The following is a 24,785-nucleotide window of genomic DNA, read 5'->3' on the forward strand; positions in this document are numbered from 1 at the left end:
CAAAAAATGTTTTTAAAATTATTTCATATGAGAATCTTCTCAGCCCAGAACCCATGGGGATGGACAACAACAGATCCACGTGTCACTTTAAGCCTTAAGCTTGACAAACTAGAAGTATTATAAATTATCTCGTACTTGTGTAGCAGTAAAATTCAAATTGTACATGTCATATATTCTTTGGAGTCATGATTCACCACAGTTTGCATATTTAGGCTATTTCAGATGTCATACATAATTCTTTGTGAGTTTCAGACATACAGCATATCATCCTAAATGACAAAATCTATTAAATCATCTGCCAAAGAATCTCCATAATAAATACATGTAAATGTTTGGCACATTTTTTTCCTGTAAACAAAGGAAGTTATTTTTAATTGAATGTGTTTTCTCTGTCTGTACAAGAATGAGCAAATGGCACAAATCCATATTTCACCAGTGGAGAGTGTCTCTACAGGATTTAACCATGTTTGGCTGGCTGCGTTGTCATGTTTACACCCAGGAGTCCAGTGGTGGAGGTTTGTTATCCATGAGGCCCACTGCAGGCCTGCCAGCTCTGATGAAGTGTTTTCTCTCACTTATCGCCTAGGTAAAGAAATATGCAAACAGACGGTGTTAGTGTCAGTTTGCAGGGAAAACACTGACAGTTACAAATGCAAGTCACTGGAAAGCAATCCTTTTTTTTAACAAGATCCTGTAAAACAACATTTACAATCTCTGCTTCTCCATACTAGGGACAGGTAATGAAGTCTGTGAGCACAATGTAAAAAAATATAAAGAAATTTATTACATTCAAACAGCAGATTACCTGGAGGGTGTCTCTTTCCACAACAGGCCCTTTTCCATCTCCAACTCTATCATTTGGCTCTAAGCTGGAATATACATCTGTAGGATAAATTAGAATCATGGAGAAGGTGTTGCAAAGACGAGTCTTGGAAATACAGAAAGAGAAAAATCGATAACAGCTGTAAATCAGTTTTGGAAACCTGTGTCAGCCTGTAATAATAGCCTGCGTTTGCTATCTGTGAGTTCAGTCATTTCAGAATTAAATTATATACTCTTGAAATTTCTCTCATTAAAATGGTTCAATAAAGAACTACAGGGTTCCTCTATGAAATTAAAGTATGTTTTGCCACAGAGAGATTCAGAAAACGGGGCGTAAATATAGACAGTGCAGGCAGTGTGGTTGCACTGGGGCCCATGAGGTGGGGGGCCCATAGAGAGTGGGCCCTCCCACAATGTGTTGAGTGATTACCACCTTGAAAATATGCTTGTGTTCAAAGACGAACTGTCACTGAATTAAAAACAGTGCCATTTGCTATATATGCTCTTGAGAAAGGTAAACCCATCACATGTTTATTTTTCTTTTGTACAACAGTCAGTAGCGTCTACAACAAAATTATGCTTATTCCATAACTATAAATCAATAATTAAAATTGTTAAATTACATTAATAACATCTTCATTTCTTAATTTATTTGGTATTTTTTGTCATATGCAGGTATGCAGTGATGATTGCTGGGTAATATGTATGTTGATGTTAGCCAATGTCAAGTCTCTGATTATGTGACAAGACAATATGTGCGTAATAGTGTGCACCTTACGCCACTGTTCAGAACTGGTCAGTTAGCTAGTTAAAGGAATACCTCACCCACAAAATGACCATGTATATCAGTTCCTCACTGTGTGTTATCTTGAATTTGTGAAGAAAACTTTGTTGTTCTTGCATGCCTCCATGGTGAACGGAGAATCCAAAAAAGGCAAGCACCCTTAATGACTTAAGTAAACTGGGTCTGCCTTTAACAAGAGCAAACCATATCAAAACATTCATTTACAAACTCTCACATATTGTGAGGTATAATCCAAGTCTCATTTACCCAGTCGTAGACTCAGTGCTTCTCAAATGCATGCATTTTTAACTAAAACATTACAATATAAAACATTTACATGTAGGAGTAGTGCACCCTGAGCGTACCAAGGGTTTGTACTTAGCGTTTTTAGTCGAAAACTGCATTTGTATGGGAAGTACTGAGCATCCGACTGGATAAATAAGACTTATATTACACTGCACAAGCCGTGTGAGAGTTTGTAAATAGATACTTTGATATAGTTTTACTGTTGTTAAATGCGAACGTTGATTACTTCAATTCATGAAAAATGTCCGCCTCTTTTGGATTCTCCATTCACTGTGGAGGCGTGTGAGAAAAACAAAGTTTCATCATGAATTCAAGGTAACACACGGTGAGTGGGACTAATTGATATTCAAATGGGCATTTGGGGGTGGTTAACATTGCAATAACCAAATGCTAATTTTCAACCAAACATTGCAAGTTCCCTGTTATGATTTATCATCTCAATGAAGTAGATGAGTCACAAAGCAGCATATTGGCTAGTAAATATATTACTGTGGAAACAGCTCCACCATTATGCCTTCTTTTAGTTTTGATAAAGGATATTTTATTTTAAGAAATTAGCCAGGCTAATGTTAATGCTAACGTCACCCATACCAGTAAGCTAGTGTAGCTGGATGCTATGTGGCTTATCTCTATGTGTAAAGTTATTAAAATTTGGTGTAGCCCCTAAAGTCCAGAGAGGTGATATTTTTTATTTTTGTGTATTCAAGTCAACTAACTTGTGGGAACAAGATAATAACTTGGGAACAGGTCAATTAACTTGTGCGCACAAAATAAAAGATAGCACCTTTGAGGACTTCAGCAGTTCTATTTGGTTAACTGTGCCTAAAATATATATATAATTTTGAATTTACAGCTTATAAATGTAGAGCAACAACCTGTCTGTAGGTTACATGGCTTTAAATCAGAATTTGGCAAAACTTTTCAGTCAATAAATGTGGCTCAATTTTAGTCTGCACTGAGTAAATTAGATCTATTTGACCATTTAACAACAAGCACCAAATGAAAAATGTGCTATTTTTTTTATTTCTGTCCACAGGAGCTCATATCCGGCCTACACCAACAGTAATTTTATGTAACAGGGCCGGGCCAGTCATCACAGAGCAGGGCAGCATCACACTGGAGAAGCTATTCATTTAGCCTGAAACACCAGTGAGAGAAAAAGGCAAATGCAATAACATAATTAACTGAAAGTAGTTTAGACCTTTCCCCCAAAATGTATATTTCAAAGGGTGTTTAAGTTAAGTTCATAAAACATAATGAGGCATTAACAGGAAATCCCTGTTTTGGTGGAAAGCTAGAGGTCGCTCTTGATGTGGGAAAGCGGGTGCCCTTTTGGAACAGCGTTCAAATGAAATGTGACTGGTGATGCGTGAGCCTGCCCTGCCTCTGGGAGAGCCTGTTCAGGCTAATAAGCCAAGTCTCTGCACTGATAACCTTGGCAGCACATCATTGGTTTAAGGCTATGTTTCAGAAGAATATGGTCTGGGACTGCAAATGCCCATTTCTGTGTCCCTGACATGACAAGAACCACACTATGTTAAAAAGCAGATTTTGCTCCATGAGCTAGAGGACACTTTTCTCATTTAGATGATGGTTTAATAACATTTTGTGGAGGGGAACGCATGCAGTGATTTGCTGACCTTGGTTTTTGTCCATGAGAGGCAAGGTGATGTCATCGCTGCCTTGCTTCCCACTCTTGGATTTTTTAGTCACTCCAGTGGTTGTTGGCTTCGAAGGACAAAAAAGGGATTACATTACTGGATGACAACCAGAATCTGATGTTTTCCTGTTGTCCTAATTTCATAAAAGGGTATTACATTGGTTTGATTAGAAGCACTGAATTACTTGGGCAGTGACACACCTTTTATTTTTCATCATGTTTTGGATGTAACAGCTTAAATGTATTGATCCCTTTTACATCTTTCATAATGAGCATCTTGTGTCCCAGTGCTCAGTGGCCTACAGCCAACTGTGCACAGGATTTTCTGGGTTCAGATCATGCCCAAATAGTATTGTTTGCACTTTTCTTTTTATCTGACAAAACACAGAATGTTTGTTTTCCCCTATCCATATTTGACACTGTGTTATTTCTCTACTTACATCACCAGCTATAAAGAGCTTTGTATAGTCATCATGCCACATCTGAGTAATAGTAACAAATACCTTGAAGTGGCTCTTGTTCCAGCCGGCCTTGTTCAGGGTGTTTCGCAGGTCCTTGTAGGCCCATATTGTCTGGAGCACATGGGAAGCTGCCTTAGTCTCCCGTGCAGATTGGCTGACAATAAATCAATTAGACACTGTGGTAAACAACAGGGGACAGCTCTGAGACAAAACTGTCCTGATGATTAAAATGCATTTCTGATTGCCCTGGGATATGGTGCTTATTATATCATGAGCTGATGCACTGAGGCTGCGTCTGAAGTATAAACAGATATTAAGCAGTTGTAGGATTTCTGTTTAGCAAGCTGTATCATTATTACTTAATCAGTTTTGCTTTTTATTGCTTAGTTTAGAATGCAGTATATATCTAGATTTTGTATAGAGGTAGGAAGTTTAAAATCTAATTTAAAGACATTAAAGTAGGGGTGTAATTTATGGGGGGACATAGGGGACATGTCGCTTGCACTGTTTCAGAGGGCAGTATTGGATCTATCCAAAAAAAAAAAGGTGTGGACTGTAGAATGGTGTTTATAAGTTGTAAGAAATTACACAAAGAGAGGCGAGTATGGAATTGAGAATAACTAGAAAAAATCTGTGTAAAATCTTTAAAAGTGGTAACAGTATCAATTATAGTGGAGCCTGGAGTGTCTAATTTAAAGACATACTATGCAGGATTTTCTTTAAATTAAACAATATATAGACGTACACAAAAGCAATCCCTCTCAGTCATCACTTATGACCCACTAGAAGAGTGTGACGGTGTATTTTTCTGCGGAGACTCTGCCCTCTGCCTCTATTTTCTTATTTTTTACCTATTTTCTGTGTTCAAGTTGTTTATGTGCACACACTCCCACAGCATCCAGGTGAGGTCGGGGCTTTATAAAAAGGTAGCAACCAGGTGCCAGACCGTACGCAGAAGGCATCCAAGAGAAAACGCAAATAGAGCGAGGTGAATGCCAAACACGACTGAATCTGGGGTTGGCTTTTACTTTCACCTTCAGTGGTGGCGAGCGTGCTTACAAGCAGTAACTGACAATCCTGCATAGTATACCTTTAGAAACTGTAAGAAAAGATACATTTGTAAAACCCTTGAGCTCCACAGGGTTGAATGGGATTAAAATTTATATTTTTGATATTTCTTCAAAGGTATAAAAGAGATTAAAATAAACACTTTCTTTTTAAATACTTTGCATTTTACTCTTCACTCTACACATATTGCTTTATAGCACCACCTGTACTGTTTGTTTGTTTGTTTGTTTGTTTGTTTGTTTGTTTGTAAAGTGGCTTTATCAGTGTGTTGGCCTGAACTGTACCAACATACCATCATTACCTTCCATTAAAGTAACTTTCTTTTAAAAGGGTCTGGGTGTAAATGTGAAATTTCTGCCTACAGCAACTTCGTTTTTAAAAGCCCCTAGGCTTTATTTCTATTAAATATATATATTTTTATTTATTATTCATCCATTTGTTTATTTATCTTTTAATTTATTCATATTGCTTTGAGGTATAGAGCAGATATCAGTGCACTATTAGTGCAAATATGAAGTAAATCCAAGCGATAGGTGAAAAATTACATGTGATTAAGTAGGAATCTTCAGAGTGGTTTTTATTCACTCTGTTTGCCAATGGGATTAGTCAATTATATTGATCAATGTCATCACTTTTTGCTGAACTTGCCATACAAAATATTTTTGTAACAACCATCCATTTCATGAAGGGTACATATCAAAACTATGGAAAGACATGACTGTGTTTTGTTCTACTGAGGTAATAACAGCGCTGTCACAACATCTATGTAAAAGGGACAGCTGCCAGGATGAGATCATGAGTGGCACATGAGGTTTCTACAACATGTTGTACGTGTGTCCCACAGCGGGAGATTAAAAAGCAGCTCATAGCAGTTAGCAGCTAACTCAAAGAAGACCATCAGCAGCTGAAAATGTCCACACACTGGGGAAACAATGAGGTCTGGGAGCTCCTTAACCTCCAAGCAGAGATTGAGATTAGCCGCCATAGAACAGAGATGGTAAATGATTGTTATTGTTATTGTCATGTCATTGTATTGTTTCTAAAATGCTGCTGACGCATATATTAATGTCACACTAGAGCAGTGGTTCCCACCTGGTGGGTCACAGTCCAAAAGTGGGTCATGGGTCCATTCTAAATCGACCGCAAGTGACTCACCAACATGTCAAGTTTGTAAAAAACACACTTTATTTTGAAGTACAGTGACTTTCCAGCGCAGTGCTTTTATTTTGAAGTGCTGTTTCCTGCTTAAGAGTGAGTGACAGGCGGACAGCTACTTAACAAAGACAGTAAACTAGCTCGAGGACATGGCCAAATGCAAGTATGACACAGAATGTATTAAACTGTGTGGGCACTGAACTATTGACTAAGGAGAAATCTGGACCCCCTGGCTGGACCACTTGGGAACCTCTACACTAGAAGCCAGTGCTATTTTGTGATGTGTCACACCCTTCATGCCTCTTTTGCTTCGGTAATGCCGGTGCACTGTCTAAAATCACACACCGGAGCTGCATGATGCTGCGTTATTTGGTTCTGTGTAAAAATATAAAGGCACCTTTGAAATCAAAACTCCTGCATTAAAGTACCTTGACTTGTTGATGGCCACCAGTTTCTGCACAGCATGACCCTGTATGAGCGCTCGGGCGTTCTCTGGGCTATCTGTGATGATCTCATGGATGGTATTCAGAATAGACACCACGGTATCTCCCTCAAGATTCTTCGCTGGGTGCTGCTGCCCACATGGCAGATTACCGACCAGGTCCCTCAAAGCATAGCTCCCTATAATGACAGAGAAACAACAACCCACAGTTAGTGTGCAGGTGTAGAGCCATGTGTATGCAGATGAAAGTCACAAGCCTGCCCTGTACCTATTAGGTCTTTATTCCTCCTGTCCATCGCCAGGTTGCGGAGAGCAATCGCCACAGCTCGCACCACTTTGTCCACATCTGAACGCAGCAGCTCCACCAGAATGGGCAGCCCTTTCTCTTTTCTCACTGTGGCCCGGATGTAGCTGGACCACTGCAAGAACAAATCCAGGAATATATAACAGCTGACTGATGTTTGGGAGTATCCCCTCCTTTACACCCATCCATTTCTCCACCCTTACAAACAACTCATATCTCCACAAGTACACTGTAAAAATACCATGAGTAAGAACTAAGTCCTGCTCTCACAACTGCTCTCCTGTGTATGATACAACTTGATCACACAATCTAAGGACTTTAATCTGAGCACGGCCTCTGCGTTTGTGTTAAATTATAGTGACATTCATGGCGCAGTACGTCTTGGCAAAGCACATTATTTGACATGCCTATGGATCCACTTGGAGTACATAGCAGTAAAAGTGATTTTTGATCATACGGGCTAGTGACAAAGTCAATGTGGAGAGTCCAGTTGGATAAAGATGATCAACCCCACATTTTCCCCCTTCTGCACAGTTGCACATTGACGCAGCCTCAGAAACAAAACCCATCCAGCCAAAAAAAGCTTCTTTGGGCATTTACGAGCCTGAGGAGGATGTCTTGTTGACCCTGCACATTGTGATCTGACTTAGATGGTAAATACACCTCCAAAATAAACCGATTTATGTTATTTATTCATGGTTCATTTTAAGCGTCTCCTTAAACTGAACAGTAAAGAGAGTGATAGTGATGATGTCATCAAGAGGCAAATCTTGGATGTGCTCCATAGACAATGTATAAGGACACCAGGACACTATGACAGCAGCTATAGCAATCTCACTTGGATATAGACTGGGCCAACCAAAATGTCCCGTAGTAACTGCATTGACTTAAAGTTTAATGTTCCAATTCCCAGTCCTATGAAGAGACCTTTTTATGTTTGGGATATACTCCACATCTGAGTGTGTGAAAAAATAGCAACTGTTCCATCCACTCACAGCCCAGTGTCCCGCAGCGAGGTTCTGCAGTGCCCCTGCAGCTGCCTCCAGGGTATTGTGGTTGTGACTGCAGGTGAGAAGAGAGAGGTAGAGCCTCACCACCTCAGGCTGGTACAGCAGCTCCAAACCTTTAACAGAAAAGCAGAGAAAGTCAGGGATGATATTCAAGCAGTGGAAAAGTGCCTGCATGACCAACAGTGGCTAAATACATAAAGGGACGGTTCACCACCGAAATAAAAGTACATATTTTTCTGTATCTGCCTTCTCTCAAATGTAATGGAACTAGATGGCACTCAAAAGCACAAAAAAATACATTTGAAAAACAGCAATGCCTCTGTACAGAAATCATGACCTGGTTACTCAAGATAATTCACAGACCTTGCTGTGAGCTGTTTCATGTAGGAACTATTTTCTTTCTAACAAACTACACCCACCAACTGTGTCACTGCGCGGAAGGATATGTGCATCTACTCATGGACGAGAGGCTTGTGCTTGAGACAGTACAAGATGTAAACATTAATGGTGTCCTCCTCGGCTGAGCTGTAATGTTAGCTACCTCAGTGGTGCTAGGTGAGCTAGCGGTAGATGCATGCTCCCTTTGCGTGGTGATACAGTTGGCAGGTGTAGTTCAGTAGAGAGAAAATAGTTCCAACATGAAACTGGTCTGTGGATTATCTTGAGTAACAGGGTCATAATTTCTTGAAAGAGACATTGCTGTTGAGTTTTTCAAATGTATTGGACTCAACTACTCAAACTCCATTTTTTTAAACCACTTGTCACATTCCCCTATTCACACACTGGTGGCCGAGGCTACAATACAAGGTGCCACCTGTGACTCAGTTTTCAACCAGTCAACGCAATCATCAGGAGCTATTTGAGGTTTAGTATCTTGCCCAAGGATACTACAACATGTGGACTGAAGGAGCCAGGGATAGAACCACCGATCTTCCGATTAGTGAATGACCCACTCTACCTCCTGAGCCGAGTGCCATCTAGTTCCATTATGTTCCAGAGATGGCAGATATTGCTACGGCCGACATCTCCAACACTCAGCAACTCATACCCAAACAATATAAATTGATAAACAGCTCTACAGGTAAGAGGAAAAGTATGTATTTTTGATTTTAGGGTGAACTGTCCCTTTAAATGATGGTGTTATTATCATATAAACATTGTTTCACACTTTACCTAGATTAGTTTAGGTCACTAGGTATACTGGACAGTACAAAAAAGCAAACTACAACTCTGTCAGAGTCCTGCAGAGGTTTTTATTTTTGTACTGACGCAGTGGAGGCTGCTGGATCACTGACAAGTAGTATAAAGCTGACCCGGGACCGTAACATGCTTGTCATACTGATTTGCATTCACTGGCTGGAGTGTGGGAGGCATGAGCTCAGCTTTGATCTCTGTTCAAACAGCAGCCATGATCCATATATACAGGATTCCGCACTACAGTACTATTGTGGGGAAAAAACAATCTCGTAGTTTCTATATACAGAATGCATTCATGACTAAAAACAGCCACACAGCTACACAAAAGCTAAAGACAGTTTAGCGCGTGCAAATAAAGATATATCAGTGTCAGGCAGCATCTTGAGTAAATTCTGGTGCCTGCCAGAGGAAATGTTCCTCCTCTAGATGTTGCCAGATAAAAATGTCTTTCAGTCGGAGGGTCATTTTGTTTTAGTAATGAAACTCTCCTCAAGTGGTGCAGGTGCTGCAGTGTGGCTTTGAATTTAAATGAATTCTCTTTCAGGCCATGCCAGTGTCATGCATACAAAGCAAATAGCATAACACAGAAAGCAGGTACTGATTCTTAACCTTAGTGACGTATGATAATGATATATGATGCATAAGCTATCTACTTTAATGTATTAGTAATAAGCCTAATGTATTTCCAAATGTCACTGTGTTACCGCAATCAGTAAGTGTGTTAAATTTAGAATGCAATGTTTTATGTGAGGGTGATTACATTTTTTTATCAAGTATATACCTTTCATTTGTTCTGTACGTTTTGGTAAATCCAATGTACCGTATTTTCTGTCCATTAATCCATTTTTCCAACCTGTACATCACAGACACATACATGCACACAAACACCAGTTTTCATTATATCAATACACAGATGGAGAATGTCAGCAAATTTAATGTGGTATTGAATCACAATATTGCTGCCATGGAAATATTCGTGAGTAACGAGCAGACTGACCTTGATTGAACCACTCCTCTGATGAATATGAAGGGAGAAGAAGAACAATGTCAAAGATTAGATTATGCAAAAAACACAGAGCCTCAATGTGGTGAGACACTGGGGGGGGACTGACAGTATCACATTGATGTTTGGCTCACAGAGGCATTTGTCAATTTAGCTGAAAGCCTAGCAGTGGTGAAAAGCTATAAAACTTTAAATCACATTTATCATAATCACACATCTAACCCTGTTGTTTCTCCATCAAGCTGCATCCTGCAGCTCGGATTGCTGCAGCCAATTAGTTACTGTATATCAGCTGTTACTCAAATTGTTACTTACACAGTATCCATTATGCATCACTACCAAATGTTTCTCACAGTTTTAAAAACCGTCTTGCTTGTTATGTACATCCCTTGCATGGTGTTAAAATCACATAACTGATGTAACTCAGTATAAACAAGCTTTTTCAATTTTGGAACCTGGCACTCCTCCTGCAGGGCAAAATATATCATCAGATCCTGCATGTGCAGGGTTATGAAATATTCAGGCTCTCATTGGCATAAAAAAGGGCAAGAAATGTGAAACCTAAGCTCGAAGCCAAGACATGCTGAAAGTAAATGAAAATTTTCAAATGGAGAACATGGTTGATTTACAGAGAGACGCTGTTGAGCGTAAACAGAACACAGAAACTATTGAAAACTAAAAGATGCATGTGGAGTGTGATGGGAGGAGAGGAAGACGGAAGAAAAAGTATAAGATCATAAAATAAACAGTAAAACCTTCTAAAAATGACTCAGCGCGTGTACAATCAGACATAAGTGCATCTCTATTAGTCGTTTGTGCTTTGGAAACTGCTTTTTTTAAGTCCCTATCAGACTCGAAACTCAAATAGAGCCTATTAAAGTCTTAATTTGGGGTGTTAATTGTTACAGTAAATGTCCTCATGAGTGGGTTCTGTTTTGTCAATGAGCAAAAAATCAACCTGAGAAATGGAATGATAGTTGATAAAATCATATTGCAACCTATATTGAAATAATATAATAATGACTGTCATCACGAATGACAGCCTACCAACCTTTGGGTCTTTTCCCGCCAAAACAGTCAGGCTCATTCTTCTTCTTCTGGTGCCCCACTGATCTCATCAGGTGATTGACATGAGGCTCCTGAAATCGCTCGGCTCCCGGTATCTCTTTGTGGACATGATAGGACAGGTTTCGCAGGATGCACACGCAGTTCTCCACCGACTGAATGGAGAGCAACAACAGAAGATTTCAATCAAAGATGCTGTACAGAAAGCTGTGCAGCAGGAGTCATATGGGTGTTTATACTTACTAATTCCCTTTCAGAATAAAATATAAGGATGATTTTTCCTATCAAAAATGAAATTCTGAGGAAATGTTACAGACTTTGAAGAAACCTTATCCATACTTTGATTGTTTTGGAGTCATGCATTAAAGGGAAACTTCTGTATTTTCCCATGTTTTTGTGTCTAAGTAGCTAATGGAGACACAGTTTGTGAAAATGATCCATTACTGAGGGAGATCACTGCAGTCAACAGCAGCTAAACAGGCTGCAATGTAACCACTTCGCTCATGTTCTTACTGTCAATTTACGCCCACTAAAAGTGCTTGTTTTTGCCACTCACAGGCTCAGATTGTTATTATAAGTGTCTGATAACATTACGGGAAGAATCCCTACAGAAAAAATGAAATGTTTTTCTTTACCTGTCCCTTAATCCAATCTGTTTGTTACTGTGTGTAACCAAGTCTTGTTCTGAAATCTCACTACCTTTTCCACAGTGTTCAAAGTCTGCTAAATACTCAACCATGACAATGAAAATCTTTAAGATAACACTTTCCGGCACTCCTCTCTCCAACTCTCACTAACATTTCCATATTATTATTATCTTCCTGCAACAAGTCACCTCTCAAAAGATTTCTGAACAAGACTTTTCCTTGAATGAGACTTGGTTACACACGATAACAAACAGACTGGATGAAGTGAATGGTGGAGAAAAATGTTTCATTGATCAGTAGGGATTATTCTCTCTCAATACTGGACCAATTAAAAAGAAAAAAGACAAAAAACATGGGAAAATAGGGTCCAGGTTGAAATCTCCTGGAGTTTTTCTTTTAAATGTCTGAATCAAATACAGTTGTTTACAAGCTATAAACCTAAATTCGATGCTGAATCAGTGAAATGTGAGAGAGAAGTCTCAGTGGATTCAACTGGATACATAATGGATAGTAACTGACTATTTCAGGAAAATGGTTCACTTGACTAAAAATTCTCTTCTACAACACAGCATTTGATAACCAAAATGACTAATAGTCATTAAACAGTAATTTTGATTATTTTGCCTAAATGTACCAGGGTGCTAGTTTTGTTATAATCTTCTTTTGCAACATTTTTTCTGAAGTCTCTAAATTCAAGTCAGTGTGATGACTCAAGCGACCTTATTGTCAGTGTCCTTGTTGGTGACAGCTGACTGGAGGGCATGAAGGAGCGCGTCCACCAGCCCCTCACACTCCCTCAACCTCTGTCGAGCCTCCGCCCCATCCGAGCTGACGTTCCTGCAGAAACAACTCTGTTAACAAAGCCGCAAGAAGCTCCAGCTTCTAGTAGCTGTTGTCATTTGTTCCATGACAGAATTAAAGGGTACCTCAGACATCCAGAGGTGTTTTTGAAGACTGTTGTCCACTCAGCACTCAGCAGTTTGGAGGGGTCGGTTGTGTCTCTCCTCCAGCCTGAGTGTGGGATGATGACCTCATCAGTCAGCGTCTGAAGCCCACTGTTGATTACCATCATCTTCAGCGGCTCATGTGAGGAGAGGTTCCACAAAGTGCCTGCAAAGGAAGGAAAACAAAATCTGTAGAGGCAAAGTAGAGGTTGCAGGATATAGCTCCAGGGAGAATGAGGAACTGAGCTGTACCTGTGACTAACTCTTTGACCTCCATGCTGCTAGACTTCCTCATTAGTCTCACTAAAGCTTGAATGCCGTCACAGTTCTTGATAGCCATTTTGTTATTGTGGTCTTTTCCATAGGATATGTTGCGCAAAGCGCCACAGGCCTTGCGATGGACCTCAGCTTTAGGGTGGTCCAATAATTCCACCAAGATCGGCACCCCATTGAGCTGCCGCACTTCCTGCTTGATGCGGTCATTCTCGTAACACAGGTGCTGCAGATAGGCAGCAGCGTTGGACTTGACTGGGTCCATTGGGTGGCTGAGCATAGAGATCACCTCATGAAGGTTGGGGTCTCTCCAGCGCGGGTCTCTGCGGATGCTGTCCAGGCTGACCATGCTGCTGCGTTTGTGGGGGAACTGAAGGGTCTGCGCTCGGCACATGGCCTGGAAGAAAGGATTTAGGTTCCCCTCCAGCTGGGCCATGAAGGCGTCATCGTAGCCACCTCTGAAGAGACAGAGACAATGCGTGTTGGGATCAGGACCAAAAAAAAGTGCAACCATCAATCTTGAATTTTAAGATTTGGATTATTTTATGAGTGCTAATCAACATTTTGAGAAATATAATAATATGCTCTCTTGTTGAGAATTAGAAAAGATTGATAGTACTCTCTGTACACAACAGCCAGCAGCTAATTAGCTAACCTAAAGATAGGCTTGCCCACAGAAATGGCTGGGCCCCTGAAAAGGTCCCATGAATGGACCCTCCTTAAATCTGCTTTACTCATATTAACACATGCCTGGTCATGTGGCAGACCATCTGCAGTTCTTTTTTTGCCCATTTTCAAAGGAGGGGGTTTTCATTATGACATAGGCTACATTTTACTACAGCAACAATAAATACAATTGGGTTTTATTGTTGTTGATTTGATAAGTGGTGAATGTTTTGTTTCAAAATAAAATGTGGTTAGCTTTTCTTGTATTTAGGATGAACATGATTACTGCTGGCCTCCATGAACTTCTTCAAACGCTTGGTCAGGGCCCATTGGCGTCAGACACTGACACACAGAGGTGATGGGTCCAGCATTTCTTGATGCTGGGGGCAGCTGTGCTATAAAGAACAAGAAAGTCTGCATAGGGCAGGTGGGAGTGGATGTGAATGGGTCAAACAAACACTGGACTTTGACCTAGGTCCTGGCTGTTTGTGCCCTGTGTGAAAGTCAATCCAATTTTAATAACAACACAGTGTGCTAGTATGTCACATGACAGGAAGTGACGTTAGTAACAAACTTACTTATCTTGAGATAAACCTTTTTTTTTCTAAGCCATAGCTGCAGTCTTTTGGTGCCTAAACCTAAGGAAGTAAACCTTAAAACAAATGTTTTTTAACCTACATTCTAAGTTTATTTTGTACTGTATGTTCTGTATGCATTTAACCAGCAGAAACTGCACATTTACTGTAAAAATTGAGGTTCATTTTAAAAAAGGGATTGACACACTGTCCCTGAAAGTCTAAAACTAACACAGGAGGGGACCTTGCACACAAAAAAACACCTACTGTATCAGCATTTCTAAAGCTCACTAATTGACATGTTATATCTTGATTTTTTATCCCATACAAAAACTGAACTGTAAAAGCATCATGCTGTGGTGTTACCCGGTGATATATGCTGCACTATTTCTTGGCAGGATAGTGGCATCCTGGTGTCTCCTCACAATGACAATATTTTCTGTTACCTTTAGACAGAGCCAAGTTAACTGTTTCCCTCTGCTTCTAGTCTTAATGCTGAACTAAGCTAAGCTCACAGGATGTAGCTTTAACAAACAAATATGAGTGTGATATCAATCACTTCATCTAATTATCAGCAAGACAGTGAATAAATTTCCCAAAGTGTCATATTATTCATTTTACTGTAAATTCAACAGGTTTAATGGCTCTCAGTCTAATAGACTGGGCTTCAGGGAGTTTAACAGCATGAGTGAGTCGCTTGTATCTTTTGTGAGCAGCTCTGTCACTTTATATGGGATAAGGAAAAGCTTCTGGCAGGCAATAACAGGTGAAACCTCCTTATTTATCGACTTTGCAGCCTGCTGCCATTCCTGATTGATACCAGCTGCTACTTAATTGCTGTCCATATGTCTTTCTATTGTCCAGGCTGACTCGCAGGGCCGAGATAGAGGCGACTACTGGGTGTCTGCTGCTTCAAAGTTTGATATATAATTTTCACAGCAGGTCCTCTGTGAGTGTTGATTTGTACACTGTTACTACTGTACTGTGGCAGTACCACTACACATGCACTCTCTCACCTTCTTTAAATTTTTCTTATTTCACTTGCCTGGTGCCAGACCTCTGAATCTCTGTTCCCATCTCAGATTATGAACCGAATATCCGCGGTCTGGACTATAATGGTCTTAAAGAGCTATGTTTAGGCAACAAAAATAGGTGGTTAGGTTTAGAAAAAAAACTTCATAGTTTGGCTTAAAATAACTTTGTTATTAACCTAATATAATGTCACATGACATACGTCACTAGCGTAGTATGCTACACATACCAACACACCACATTGCTGCTGGTTTGACATGGAGAACAAAAAAATGTTTTCCTGGGTGAAAGTCCGGAGTTTGTTTGACCCATCTACCTTCACTTCCACATGGACTTTCTTGCATTTTATACTACAAAAGTTGCTGGGAGCATCAAAAAAATGCCACCAACTGGTACGTCTCATACCATGGCTAAAGGGCACCTCTGTGTGTCAGTATCTGGCACCAAGGGCCACTGACCAAGCGTTGGTATTTTACTAGATGGGACTGACACCAGGTTGACCATAGAGCTAACTTAGCTTGGTGTCAAGGCATTTGGCCACATTTACTGTCCACATATCTGTAATCACAGTGTTTTCCTGTTATAAAAACAAAACTGTACTGTCATTAGGTTATTCTTACTGTTAATGTCAAAGGTGAATTGGCTTTTTAGTGGCCTTTGTTAAAGGTGATCTCATTATCAGGGACCTTATTGATATTTCAGTGACACAGACAGAGTATCCTTTCCTGTCTTGTCTTTTTCTAACCACAAAAAGTTTAATGAGATTGATCTTAAATAAAGTTTTTATCGTACTTTAGTGACTGAATAACGAAGCAAAACAAACATTTTACCGATTCATTTTCCCATGGCCCTTTCAAAGTGGCTAAATACAAGGAGAGACTGATCTATATTTGACCCCACAGCTTGGTACCATGGAAACACACTTGAAACCTATTTACACAGTCTCCCCTGTGGGATCGATACGTTTGATCTAATGTACCGTCCTCTTACCTGGTTCTCGAGGGCTCCCTGAGGAGCTCCATGGTGGTGATTGGCCTGAACTGGTGTATTCCCCCGAGTGTTGGGTAACTGGCAGCTGGGTAGTCAGTCTTCATGTCGGAAGGGTTTTCTCCCCGTTCGCTGATGCCATCATCCTCTGTCTGGCTGCTGAGGCCTGCTGGAGCGTAGCTGTCCCTTAGGAACGGTAAAGTGTAGTGAGCCCCGGGCTGGAAGTTTTTGGCAGGCCAGTAGCTGTGGAGGGTGGCGCGGGACAGGCTTCCATACCCCGCACATAAGTCACCCCCAATGCCTCTGTAGGTGTCAGGGAGGGTGTACACTCTGCTCTGCCTGTCTGGGTTCACTGGCTGAGGCTCCTCAGACTGCACCACCGCCGGAGGTTGTGGGGGTGCTGTGGTGGCGCTGATGGTCGGTGTGGTCGGTGTTACAGACTCAGTTGGTTCAACATTTGCTTCAGGAACAGGTTGCTCAATAGGAGTGTTTTCTTGAACCTCTGGAGTCGATGGGAGATCAGGTGTGTCTGGTGTCTGTAAGTTCTCCTGCTGCATCTCTGAGGAGTCTTGGGACTCACTGGGGGCCTGTTCGCCCTCTTGTTCCACGGCCTTGGACTCCTACAAGGATTAATGCACCACAACTATTATCTCTACAAAAATCTAATCAGAATCTGTTCGTCCTTAAAATCCCATTTGTCTGAAAGGTCTCAGGTTTCCTCTTCGAATAAATTCCACCAAATTGGTGTGTTTACAGTCAGAGCAGAAACTGCTTGGTCTTCATTTACTTGGAATAGACCAAACATGTTTTTGTTACCCACGGTGTGTGTTTATTCATCATTTAAACTGTACAGCCCACCCCAGCTCATTTCTCATTGTGATGATCAATCATCATCATTTCAGCACTTCCCTGGCTTTTTGAGCCACCAGTAAATAATGAATTCTTCTTCGCTGCCAAACAATAATGAATTCCCCTTGTTGAAAATGAGTTTAGATTGGACTCTGATGAAACAACTTGAGGTCCAGCCACTGTTTAGAAGCTGGGTAAATTGCAGGAAATTTAATTGTCTGGTTTAGCAAACTGAATTTGGTTTTAACTCTTCCCGAGCAGAGTGTGAGCAAAAGTTGTCATTTGAAGCACAAAAACATGTAAATATGCAGCAACTCAATGAAATAGAACCTAATTGCATTAAATTTCATGGTATCATTGCCCCAGAGGGCGTTTTTTTCTCTGCTTGTCAGAATAACTGTTATAGCGCTGTTTGTTGAAGTGAACTTACAGAACCTGCAATGGATGGTTTCACACAGAGATTTTAGGAGACCAGACTCAAAAGTTGCCTCAGGTGAAAAGGTATAGTTTGGTAAAACTTTCTATGTTGTGTCCTTTCTATGTATCTATATTCTGTATACTTTTTTTTCCTTTTTGAAGCTAGCACACTTGCAAACAGTGACCCCCAGTCTTTGCAAAATCTGTGTATAAAGTCTGTGAATAAAACTCTCTCACCTCTGACACAGTATCTTCAGATGTAAGATGGTGTCAGACTTTAGTCTTTTAAATGTATTTTCAAAGTCTTTTCAAAGCCTTCTGGTGTATGGTTGGCAACATCCACTTATGATGCAGCATAGATTCTTTCTAAATGCATCAAAATGTACACTTTACTTACCACCAGCAATGAAACATTAAGATGAAGCATACATTATTATAGATGCATCAATATAAACTTCACTTTACTCAACAGATACAATGATAACTTGTGATACTGCATAGACTAATACAGCATACTATGAGTCCCAACTACAGCTGAATGTTGAGGTGTTTATAGGTGAGTGTAGGTATTCATAATGTATCATAAGCCCCATCAGTCAACCTCTAGTTAACTATTATTTCACAGTAAGGCACATCTATAATGATTTATAACTGTTGATATAGTGTATCAGTGAGCATTATGTGTGTTTATGAGGGTTGTAATAAAGCATAATGTATGCATTACAATTCACTGTTGACTACTTTGGGGCAGCTGTGGCTCCGAGGTAGAGCGGGTCATCCACTAATTGGACGATCGACGGTTTGATCCCCAGCTCCTCCAGTCCACATGCCAAAGTATCCTCGGGCAAGATACTGAACCCCAAATTGCTCCCAATGGCCGTTCCATCGGTGTGTGTGAGACCATGTGAATGGTTACTGAGTAGCAGGTGGCACCTTGTGTGGTAGCCTCGGCCACCAGCGTGTGAATGTGTGAATGTGTGAATGTGACGTTAGTGTAAAAGTGCTTTGAGTGGTTAGAAGACTAGAAAAGCGTTATACAAGCACAGTCTACCAGTTTACTATTTACTATGAATGCTCCCATAGTATTAACAATGTTTGTGTGTGTGTGTCTGTTGCAATTTTTTGGAAAATTTCCTTATACATGCATAAATTGTTTTACTATCTCATAACCCATTAACTATCACTCTGACAACAATAAGCATCTGGGGGTGAGGGACAGTATTTTGGCAGATCCAGTATCTTCCTCTTCTGTGCACCAGTCATTTCTAATTTCCATAAACAGATACCTGAATATGAATGCAGATACATCTATAAAAAGCTCATATAAATTCAGATGTTAGCTGCTGGGTTCCAAGGTTGCATTTCGGCCAATAGAGTCTCATAACGGACTGATTACTTGCTGCTCAAATGTGACTGGTCAATACTACTTGGACTCCAAACCAACTACAAACCAAAAGCAGAACACTCCAGACACCAAAATTTTGTTCCGTTGCCCACATATGCAAAATCTGTTTCTAAAGATTAATTTCTATATGACTTAAAGCACATTCTGGTTTGATGGATAAAAAAAATAATGATTAAAAAGTTGGTAATTAACAGGAAGAGTTTCAAAATGATCTATGGAGAAAAACAAACGTTGTTAAACGCTGATGATTCAAGTATAAATCAATTAATAAATAAAATTCAAATAACTGAAAAAAAGTGAAAAGTATTTGTGAAATGTATTATCTGACATTAAATCAGATGTAAAACTAAATCATATATTCCCAGATGTGTCTTTTACTAGCTCTTTTTAATTTGTAACTCCTCACTTTTCCTGTTTTCTCATTCTTAAGACACCATAGGAAAAAACACGGCAAATTTAGTTATATGTCCACATGTTTAAAAAATGATTTATTATCATAGCAAAAGTTTTCTTTTATGGCCTTTAAACTTATTTGACTCTGTGGACTTTGCCAATCGATGAAAGACTGGATTCTAACAAACCGTAGGGAGTCAGTAGGTGGTGACAAAGTGTGACCAAACATAAAGTCATGCACCTCAGTGTCTGTCTGCTGCGGGGTGTCCGTCTCTGTGGAGCTCTCATTGGTCGAGGTCATCACAGAGGCGATGGAGGTGGGCGTGTCCAGTTCGTCAGTGGCGGATGGATTATCCAGAGTTGCCTCTTTAGCCTCCTGGGACAAAGATAGTGGAGGAGGCCCCTCTGAACTCTGCTCCTAAAGCACGCAGACAGGAATAAGTAAGGCGCTGTCACTGACCAGCATCATTTGTGTGAATTATGTAGGTTATGTATACATTATACACAAACTGGGAAATGATTACAGGGTAGACAACGCTATGACAGCACACCATGCCATTAAGGCTGTCTTCACATAATAAGGGAGCTGTATTTGATAAAGGAATGTGAGCAGAGTCAGTGTTGAGTGCACAGCTCATTTCCACTCCATTACCATATAATTTGTATAATTTGAAACATGATCTGTTGATTTGACACTGAAAAATGCCAATATGCATACTTATTTATGAATTAGACTAATATATGTCTGGAAAATCTGAGACATTTTCTCCCTGTTTAAGCTATTTGGTGAGCTGTAATCTAATTGAGCAATGTGCCCATACGGACAGATATAATAAAGATGTGAGATGCCATTTACCACTTATTTAATTAAGTGGCTCCAGGGTTTCTCCAATGTCATATCCTTGTGTGCAGACTAGGATGCACAATATGCCATTGCTTTAAAGTGTGCTATTAGTATAACAAGTGAGAAATTATTCCTGATGTATCAGAATCCTTTGGTGAATGCATGCATGATTGGTCCGTTAATTACATGTGCACTGGAGTGTTCATTCATTATTTTAACCATAATAGGCAATTCCTGAACTTTCAGGTTCAACTCCTGTTTGAATTTGCCACTAGCCAATTTTAAATTGATAAAGTTAGTTGTTAAAACTCCTGTAATGACTTCAGGGAACCGAATTACTTCTTTTGATGTGTACAAATACTGACAGACAGGGAGGCTTTCAGAGATCAGACTGCTGTGTAACAAAAAAAGGAGGGTGAGGGAACACAAACAGTGTAGTGTTTGGTAATAAATCAGGACAGGGTAAAGCAGTGTTTTTCAGAAGCATGCATCTGCAGCGAGCTCCTCAGTAACAGTTTAGTAGGTCAACTCGACTGGTGGGAGCATCACACATGAAATGAAACAATACAAACAATATCTGTATTGTTATCTGTATCAGTACTGGCAAAAAACTGTTTAAATATCAAAGAGCAGACCTTTTATTTACTGGCAAAAACTGGCTATTTCATCTACAAATTTTATGCTTAAAGGGACAGCTCAATCTAAAATCAAAAATACATATTTTTCCTCTTTCCTGTAGTGCTATTTATCAGTCTAGATTGTTTTGGCATGAGTTGCAAAGTATTGGCGATATCAACCGCAGAGATGTCTGCCTTCTCTCAAATATAATGGAACTAGATGGCACTCAGCTGGTGGAGCTCAAAGTGCCAAAAAATACATTTGAAAAACTGAGCAGAAATGTCACTTTCCAGATTCCCTGACTCAGTTATTCAAGATAATCCACAGACCCTGTTGTGAGCAGTTTAATGTGGGAACTATTGTTTCTACACCTGCCAACTGTATCACTGTGCAGAAGGAAGTGTGCATCTACTCATGAACAAATCTACTCATGGTCATGACAATGCGAGATGTAAACATTAATGGTGCCCGCCTCAGCTGAGCTGTGACACTAGCTAGCTCACTGGTGCTAGCAGTGGTGAGCTAGCAGTAGATGCATACATCTCTCTTCCCGGTGAAACAGTTGGCGGGTATAGTTCAGGACAAAGAAAATAGCTCCTGTGTGAAACTGCTCACAACAAGGTCTGTGGATTATCTTGAGTACCCAGGACATGATTTCTGGAAAGAGACATTGCTGTTGAGTTTTTCAAATGTATTTCTTGGTGCTTTGAGCACCACAAGCTGAGTGCCGTCTACTTCCATTACATTCAAGAGAAGGCAGACATCTCCAAGGTTGATATCTCGAACACTCTGCAACTCACACCGGGAGCACAACAGGTGAGAGTAAAATGTGTTTTTAAGTGTAACTGTCCCTCTATGCTGACCCAGATGCTGACTTTCCCCATTGTGTTATGTAAGTATAAAACATGCCCCTTGACAGAATGAAGCAGGATTGTAACAGGGCTGGATGTGAACATTAAGTTATTGTCATTTAAGTTATTTGGTGTGAGACCTGATTTCAAAAACCCAGCTCCTGTTTTAGTACAACATGTGGATATTTCTGTAATTTCCACTTGTTTATTTCGAGTAGAACGTAAATGATCTTTTTCTTTTCAACAAAATGGGTTTCATCAAGCAGAGTGGATTAATTATTCAGCATCTTGGTCTGAGAAAGAACTGGAGGCAGTATTTGACTGTAAACACATTTTATGCTGATTTTCTAACAAACTTCACGTTCATTTCGGCATGTCTACAAAAATTCGCCTCGCTGCTCTAATGATCTCAATCAATATCCGATTATCTGATACACCTTTTTTTCCCCCCCAGTCTCAAGGGCCTTCTGATTACAGCAGCTGAATTTCTCTAAAATCCAGGACAAGCAATGACGCAAACAACCCATCAAAACATTAGAGAGTATAATTAAAAGATTTTATTGTGGAGGAAATCAATTCCACTGCATCATTTATAACCCATTTTACTATTTGCGTTTCCACTCCCTAAATCAATTTTCATTTTAAGAAATGTGACACAACTGCATATAATCCTACCTGATATCTATCGCACAATGGCACAGACACACCAGGCTGAGCGACGCACTGACATAAAAAAAAACAATAAGCTGTTAAATTTCCCCAAACTCTCTTCTTTCTGAGGCTGCGGCATTAAACTGAACAAGTGCTGAGAACTCAACTCCACCGCATTAAATCAGGCTGCAGTGAACAGCTGACTGAATGTGGAGGAAGAGGGCTTGATTCGCTTTTCAAACACCTCACCAAACACAAGAGCCCCTCATATCCATGCACAAAATGTGTCAGAGGAACGAGGAGATGAAAGGGTCACACAGGGGAGATGATCCTGGCTTGGACACCTCTGGGGGAGGTTGATTGGTTATTGTTAGGCAGCACTAAAATGAACGCCAGGCCAACATACAGACGGGGGTACCACTGTCCTCTACAGACAGCTTGATTAAGGATTTGGAGGACGATAATAGGCTGGACAGGGGCCTGTGCGCCGTCCCCGTCTGATTCAAGCTCCAGGGAAGGCCAGGCCGCTGTGAGTCAAAGCTCATTTAAATAACTCACTGCACCATCACTAACTAAGTGTGCTCACAGAGCCAAATAGGTCGAGATGACGATTCTGAATCTGACTTCAGCTGAGGAAAGAAAAAAGAAAACAAAGTATGGTATATAGACGTTAGGTGCAGCGATGCAGGAGACAGAATGACATGATTAGCATCTTGTTCCCGTCAACTCTCAGTATTGAGGCCAGCTGCAGCCAGGGTATTATTTTGGGAGACACAGAGTCTGATCTAATACTGAGTGAGTTCAGATTTTGGTGACCAGCTCAAGGGCACAACAGGCACAAGCCATGATTCAAACTTGTCACAAATCCATTACAGAAGGAAAGGATGATTTGAGAAATGGGCACTCTCGATTGCAATTGAACAAGATGGGCGAAGTCATTTTGTAGTGATCAAACTTGGAATAAATCAGCTTTAGCAGGCAGTTTGTCTTTATCAAACTGTGGGATTGAGAGAGTAATACTCCCAGTGGATAATAAAACATGACATCAGCCCACTGATGTCAGAAGACATTAGTCACAACTTTGTCACAACTCATCTGCCCTCCGCTATCTGTTGAATCAGTGATGCTCATATTCGTTGCTGTAAGTATACAGAATGTGTCAGTGTACATTGTGAATCAAAATGGCACTGTAATGACCCATGCATGAAAAAGAGTCTTCTTTAATAAGACTTGTTTCCTGCAGAAACACAATTGTCCATTATGCAATACTTCATGTTTAGTCATAATCCAAGCAGGCAGGTCTATTTTGAGAGAATACTGATTGAAAATGACAGCCCAGAAAAAAGACGGGAAGGATATTCATTCTCAAAGTTTCCATTTGGAGCCTCTCTTCACCCCCCCTGATCCTCAAATAGTTAAATACTGCATGGTCAGATTTAATGTCTCTCTGATACATCATGGCAATACACTTACCAGAGTGTGTGCAGCATTTCCCCCCTGGAGGGACAACCTCCCCTCTTAATGCAATCAAACATTACCCCCCCCCTATAAGCTTGCCTATGCATTTGCACACATGCATAGCCATGCGCATGCACGCACACACACTTGATGAAGATGTTAGCATCATGTCCCCATGCACACAAGGAGACTGCATCGAGCAGCAGCGTGAGGCAAGGAGGTGAAGCGACTGATGCCTCCTTCATTCATCATGACAGAGGCAGAATGCAAAGCTGTGGAGGGCTACAGTTCTCTGCAGGAAGAAAAAAAAAACTGATGGGCAAAAAAAAAAAGAGGGAGGGTACAGAGCAAATAGAGCCATTCCACCACACACTTACCTCTTTCACTTCAGCAGGCATTGCCAAATCTTCTCTTCTTCCCCACAAATGATGAACAAGATGCGTCCCCCAGTGAGACGTCTGTTTCTCTGCCTCTGCTGAATTTTTGCCTTGACTCTCCCTTTGAGCATTTGAGGCAGTTCAAACATGAGCAGCCATCCTTCCTCGCAGCTCTCACTAACACACGTCCGCTTTCTCTCCCTCCCTCCTTCTCTCTCTCTCCCTCCCTCTCTCTCTCTCTCTCTCTCTCTCTCTCTCACTCTCTCTGCCTCTATTTCTCTTTCTCTCACAAACACACACTAGACGCACCATGCACACATTTGCTCAACACAGACGCCCCCCCCCACACACACACACACACAGACACACTGAGAAGCAATAAACGCCGGGCTCTCTCTCATTACTGCACTCCTCCTCTGATCTGTGCTGCAGTTAATGTGTGCGCTATTAGCAAGGTGCTGAATCAACTGTGTGATGCTGAGCCTGTGAATGGCTTAGGTAAGTGCAGAGTCCTGCAATCC

At 40.6% G+C, this 24,785-nt stretch overlaps 1 protein-coding gene across 1 annotated transcript; it reads right to left on the reverse strand.

Annotated features, from left to right (window-relative positions):
• Positions 1-235: 235 nt before the first annotated feature.
• On the reverse strand, positions 236-24,336 carry arvcfa (ARVCF delta catenin family member a). The gene is made up of 16 exons (XM_050053198.1): positions 24,265-24,336; positions 19,707-19,883; positions 16,405-17,021; positions 13,121-13,599; positions 12,851-13,034; positions 12,644-12,761; positions 11,264-11,432; positions 10,207-10,224; positions 9,991-10,062; positions 7,998-8,125; positions 6,967-7,117; positions 6,685-6,877; positions 4,076-4,187; positions 3,553-3,640; positions 806-882; positions 236-582 (listed from the first exon to the last, which is right to left on the reverse strand). Exons 1-16 carry the CDS (start codon positions 24,283-24,285, stop codon positions 490-492), a joined length of 2,697 nt encoding a protein of 898 aa, XP_049909155.1. The 5' UTR covers positions 24,286-24,336; the 3' UTR covers positions 236-489.
• Between the last annotated feature and the right edge of the window lie 449 nt (positions 24,337-24,785).

Source organism: Epinephelus moara, chromosome 9 (genome assembly GCF_006386435.1).
Source record: "Epinephelus moara isolate mb chromosome 9, YSFRI_EMoa_1.0, whole genome shotgun sequence".
NCBI classification, from domain to species: domain Eukaryota; kingdom Metazoa; phylum Chordata; class Actinopteri; order Perciformes; family Serranidae; genus Epinephelus; species Epinephelus moara.

Excerpts from the sequence above, each read along its gene's own strand:
- arvcfa (XM_050053198.1), bottom strand. The coding sequence starts at position 24,285 with ATGCCTGCTGAAGTGAAAGAG. Across the intron at positions 13,600-16,404 it reads AGGGAGCCCTCGAGAACCAG|AGGTGGCTACGATGACGCCT; the intron begins GTAAGAGGACGG and ends CTGTCTCTTCAG. Across the intron at positions 583-805 it reads TGGAAAGAGACACCCTCCAG|GCGATAAGTGAGAGAAAACA; the intron begins GTAATCTGCTGT and ends TTCTTTACCTAG.